This window comes from Gossypium hirsutum, chromosome A04, assembly GCF_007990345.1.
Source record: "Gossypium hirsutum isolate 1008001.06 chromosome A04, Gossypium_hirsutum_v2.1, whole genome shotgun sequence".
In the NCBI taxonomy this organism is placed as follows: domain Eukaryota; kingdom Viridiplantae; phylum Streptophyta; class Magnoliopsida; order Malvales; family Malvaceae; genus Gossypium; species Gossypium hirsutum.
The window spans coordinates 13241137-13246600 of record NC_053427.1 but is presented as its reverse complement, the minus strand read 5'-3'; the positions used below and the strand labels follow the sequence as shown (position 1 = coordinate 13246600).

Here is a 5464-nt window from a genome sequence, read left to right as displayed (position 1 = left end):
GTTCATACTCAAAGAAATTTAGGTTACGAGAATAGCGGTTAAAAGTTGAGAGTGAAGTTATAATTAAATTTAAAATTTTAAAAAAAAATTAAAAATTTGAACAAAAAAGGTGAGAGAGCAGTTATTGTTGTCGGTGGTTTAGTGTGAAATCCCGCTATTAATTCTTATCTTATTCATAAATAATTATTTAATTGTATTAGTAGCCGAGCAAAGTTATTAAAGTTTAGGTTCATTAAGAAAAGAAAAGAAAAATCACTTCTTTCAGTTTCTTTCTTTGGAAACTCGGCTTCTTTAAGCTGTTACCTATAATGGAGTTCCAGATATCCTTATTCCAGCTCCTCATCAGCTTCCTCCTGGTTTTGTTTATGGTAATCACAAGTGTAAGGAAATCAAAAGCTAAGAATTTAACTCAAAAGTTGATTCCAGGGCCATGGAAATTACCATTGATAGGAAATCTGCACCAGCTCGCCGCTTCTGGTCTACCCCATCGCACCTTACGTGACTTGGCTACGAAACATGGTGACTTCATGCATCTGCAACTCGGTCAAGTTTCCACCGTGGTCGTTTCTTCTCCAGAAATGGCTAAAGAGATTATGAAAACACATGATATCGTCTTTGCTAATAGGCCTTTTCTCGTTGTGGCCAAGATAACAACTTATGAGTGCACTGATATTGTCTTTGCACCATATGGAACCTATTGGAGAAATCTGAGGAAAATTTGCACATCGGAGCTTCTGAGTGCAGCTCGGGTCGCTTCCTTCCGATCCATAAGAGAAGAGGAAGTGTTGAATCTTGTCGAAACCATAAAATCAAATGAAGGGTTGGCTGTGAATCTGACCGAGAAAGTTTTTTCAATGAGTTATGCAATAACAGCGAGGGCAGCCTTTGGCAAGAAATGCAAAGACCAAGAAGCTTTCATATCAGTTGTTGCTGAGGAAAGCAAGGTGAACTCGGGTTTTTTTGTTTCCGAATTTTTTCCTTCACTTAAATTCTTGGATGTTGTTTCTGGTCTAAAGCATAGAGTTGAAAAGATTCATGGAGAAACTGACAGGATAGTTGGGAACATAGTTAATGATCACAAAGAAAGTAGAGCAAAAGGCAGAAGTGAAGATGAATACCGGGAAGATTTGGTTGATCTTCTTTTAAGGCTTCAGGAGGATGGCGAATTTCCCTTAACTGACAACAACATCAAAGCTATCCTCTTTGTAAGTCGATTTCCTTTAACCACATTGACTTGGAATTTGGTAGTTGTTCACAAATGTTAATGGCCATAATGTTATTTATTACATTGTTTTAAGACGTTTTCAGTGCCGGAAGTGAGACATCAGCAACAGCCGTAGAATGGGCAATGTCGGAAATGATTAAAAACCCAAGAGTTATGACAAAAGCACAAGCAGAGGTAAGGCAAGTGTTTGAAGGCAAAGGAAATGTGGATGAAACAGGCGTTCATCAACTTAAATATCTCAAGTGTGTTATAAAAGAAACCTTAAGACTGCACCCTGTTGTACCTTTATTGATTCCAAGAGAAAGTAGCAAGAATTGTGTGGTTAATGGATTTGAAATACCTGCAAAGACCAGAGTCATTGTGAATGCATGGGCAATCGGGAGAGATCCGAATTATTGGGTTGAGCCTGAAAAGTTTGAGCCTGAAAGGTTTGTAAACAGTTCAGTAGATTTCATGGGGACAAATTTCGAGTTCATCCCATTTGGGGCAGGAAGGAGGATATGTCCAGGCATATTATTCGCACAGCCAAATGTAGAGCTGCCACTTGCCCAACTGTTGTTCCATTTTGATTGGAAATTGCCGGGAGGAATGAAGCAAGAAGATTTGGACATGACTGAGAAGTTCGGTGTATCTATGAAGAGGGAAAATGATCTTGTCCTAGTTCCGAGTCCTTACCATGCTTCCATTACAATTGCCTAGAAGCACACCTTTATGCTGCATTATTCTATGAGCTTGCAATATGTATTTGTATATTTGTGTGGTGTTTGTAACTCTTTTTATGTTCACATTGTGTCATGTGTATATTTTTCTCTAAGAGCTGGATGTGATTTGGGACTTTGTTTTCTGCATCGTTGAACAATTTGATGATTTCAATGTTATTGATTTCAATTTCTCACTATTCTTATTTCCAGTAGTTGTAAGTTAATAGGTTGGTGTTTCCTATAATGTGGTTAGGTCGCGGAATTTAATAAAAATTATTATAAAATTGCTAAATTAAAGGCTAACTTACATATAAAGTTGATAAAAAGAAAAGAAGTACAGATTACATAATCTAGTTCAATCCTCCAAATAGGGACACTTCAAAAATTTGCAATTCATGGCTTTTTCCATGTGCTAGTTTAATCAGGCTATCGGTCTCTTGATTATCTTCTCTAAGAATATATGAAATGCTCCAATACTTAAACTGTGATAGCAATCGGGGAATTCTCCTTATCAATGCCGAGTTAGATCCTTCCATAAGTCTCGTTTAGATAACCTTAGCTGCCTCACAGATTCAATGTTGAACAATTTGATGATTTCAATGTTGTTATTGATTTCAATTTCACAGTATTCTTATTTGCAGTAGTTATATGTTAAGAGGTTGGTGTTTCCTATAATCTAGTTAACTGGCGGAATTTAATAAAAAATTTTATTATAAAATTGCTAAATTAAAGGCTAACTAACCTACAAAGTTGATTATTTTTTTTGGTGACAGAAAAGAAAATAAGCACAAATTACATAATCTAGTTGAATCCCCTAAATAGGGACACTTCAAAAATTCGCAATCCGTTGTTTCCCTCATGTGCCAGTTTAATCAGGTTATCGATCTCTTGATTGTCTTCTCTAGGAATATGTGAAATACTCCAATGCTCAAACTGTGACAGCAATTGGAGAACTCTCCTTATCAATGCCGAGTTAGATCTTCCCATAGGTCTCATCTAGATAGCCTTAGTTGCCTCACAGATTATTTTAATAAGTTATACTATAATAAAATTTTAATTTGACATGTTTAATTTTTTAAGTTAACTCGAATAATTTTATTCAATTTGAAAAAAATTCAAATCGAGTTAGAATGATAAAATATGACTCGTTAACTCAAAAATTTTTCATTCTATCCGATTAAAAACTTACTCTTAAGAAAAAATATTTGATACATTATCAAATAAAATTTTAAACTCTAGAGTTAGGGTTTACAAGTATGGTATATAAAAAATAAAAAATAAACAAGTCTTGTCTTTCGTTGGAAATAGGGGTGAGCGTTCGATCGAATCAAATCGAATCGAATGAAAAAATTTCGAGTTAATCGAGTTGACAAATCATATTTTATCATCCTAATTTGATTTGAAATTTTCTCGAATCGAGTCGAGTGAGATGGAATTTGAATCGAATCGAATCGAATTTATTTGTTCGAGTTAAATTTTAAAAAATAATTTTGGGTCCTTGTAACCACTGTCACCCATCGTAATAAAATTTATCCACTTTAATCAAAATTTTTATTAACTTTCATCACCTCATAATTTATTTATTAATCTTTTATATACGGGTTAACTTATTTGCTTGCTTAGTTTTTTCAATTATCTTTAGATTCTTGTCACTATGTATTTTGGAATTAAAAAATATATTAAATGTAAAAATATAATTTTTTAATAAAAGTTATTTTAAAGATAAAATGTGAATACCAATATAAAATTTTAACATGAATATTTAATGGCATAATTAATAATTTAATTTTGATATAAATATTCAATATGACTAAACAATTTAATAATATAAACAATATAAAATGTGAAATTTAATTTAATAATATAAATAGTAGAAATAAATAAAATTATTACTATTTATGTTTAGTATTTTTTTTGAATAATTTTGATTTTTTATTTGAGAGTAAAAGGTGAGAAGTAAAAATTTAGGGGGAAAATAAAAAGTTTTGGGGGATAAAAGTTTGAGGGAAAGTAAATAGGGGGGAGTAAAATTTTGGAGGGAAAATATAAAAAAAATTGGGGGGGGATGGATTTGGGGAAGATCGGAGGTGAGATTGGAAGAAAGTAAAAGTTTTAGGGGGGAAGTGGGAGAGAGTAAAAATTATGGGGGAAAATAAAAAATTTTGAGAGTTTTTGGGAGAAAAATTTTGAGGAAAAAGTAAATGGGAGAGTAAAATTTTGGTGGGAAATGGATTTTGGGTAGATTGAGGGGTTGGGATAGAAGGGGAGTAAAAGTTTTGGGGGGAAAGTAGGAAGGAGTAAAAGTTTTGAGGGAAAAGTAAAAAGGTTTGGGAGTTTGGGGTAAAAATATAAAATACTATGTTTAATATTCGAATTATTCGAATTATTTGAGTTATTCGAATTCGAAAACTCAACTCGATTCGAACTCGAAATTTGAAAAAAAAATTCGAGTTGACTCGAATAACTCGATTCGTTTAACTAGAAATTTAAATTTTTTTTCGATTTTTTTGAGTCGAATCGAATTTTGCTCACCTCTAGTTGGAAACGTACTAAGGAAGCTAGTCTCCCACTGCTTCCTTCCATTGGAAACCTACCAAGGAACTTAATTTGTAGTGCAGTGATTTGTATAGGTGACAATGTGTTGTTCCCATAATAAATAATCGTTTTTGTGTAAATTTCAATCCATTACATTTGGTTGGTATTGCTGCAATGATGGAGCCAAGCTGTAGGTTGCGGGGTTAATCCGTATTAGTGCAAGAATTTGATGTCACAAATTAAATATTTCTAAAGTCGTGGATCTGAATTTATTAGGAAAATAAAAAGAGACCGAATTTGACTTTAAAATTTAAAATGGTAATAGGAAAAGTTGGATTGTTGAAGTGAGAATTATTGTTTTCTTTTTCTTTTCAATCATTTTTTATAAATTTTATTAATTAAAACTCAAATTTCTAATTTCTTGTTGAAAACGAATTTACATATCTAAACAAGCATAATTAATGAAAGTCAGAATCTTAGCTAAAACGGCAACGTGAACATGTCAATTAAATCAACACTACTCAAAATTATTTGCGAGAACATGTTAATTTAATCAACACTAATTAAATAATGAATGGAAGTCTCCTTTTATAGCTTATGTGCCCATGCCAAAAATAGCAAACAAATCTTCCATAACCTCCATGCTTTATGTCGTCCCTTGTATGGTGGAAGACTAAGTCTTCCTTACTAAATTTAACAAGAAAGTTTCCTTGATTCCCTCTTCCTTTGGTTCTCGTTCAGTCTTCCTCACTATTTTTAGCAAGGACGTTAGCTTTACTATCTCCTTGTGTGGCCGACCAATATGTGGTCCAAATGCAATGGTTTTTAGCTGCTATTTTTAGCAGTAGATGGATGGTTGAAGGCCTTTTTTTAAGGAAGTTTTCATGCTGATTTCATTTGGTGCAATATTGGGTCATATATGCTATATTTGGGAGTTTGAAAGGTTGGTTAGGACTGCTAATTTTAGCAGTGAATTTTGCCAACTTATTTTCTGATAAATTTG

The 5464-nt window shown here is 32.9% G+C and overlaps 1 protein-coding gene across 1 annotated transcript; it reads left to right on the top strand.

Annotated features, from left to right (window-relative positions):
• The first annotated feature begins 266 nt into the window (after positions 1–266).
• LOC107948441 (cytochrome P450 71D10) lies at positions 267–2123 on the top strand. Its single transcript, XM_016882985.2, has 2 exons — positions 267–1209; positions 1299–2123. The coding sequence occupies exons 1-2, from the start codon at positions 309–311 to the stop codon at positions 1922–1924; spliced, it is 1527 nt and encodes a 508-aa protein (XP_016738474.1). The 5' UTR covers positions 267–308; the 3' UTR covers positions 1925–2123.
• Positions 2124–5464: the final 3341 nt, after the last annotated feature.

What these genes read in the sequence shown, in the direction of transcription:
- LOC107948441 (XM_016882985.2), top strand. Translation starts at nt 309, where the DNA reads ATGGAGTTCCAGATATCCTTATTCCAGCTCCTCATCAGCTTCCTCCTG. An exon ending in CAAAGCTATCCTCTTTGTAA is followed by an intron (nt 1,210 to 1,298) that starts GTCGATTTCCTT and finishes CATTGTTTTAAG; the next exon opens with ACGTTTTCAGTGCCGGAAGT.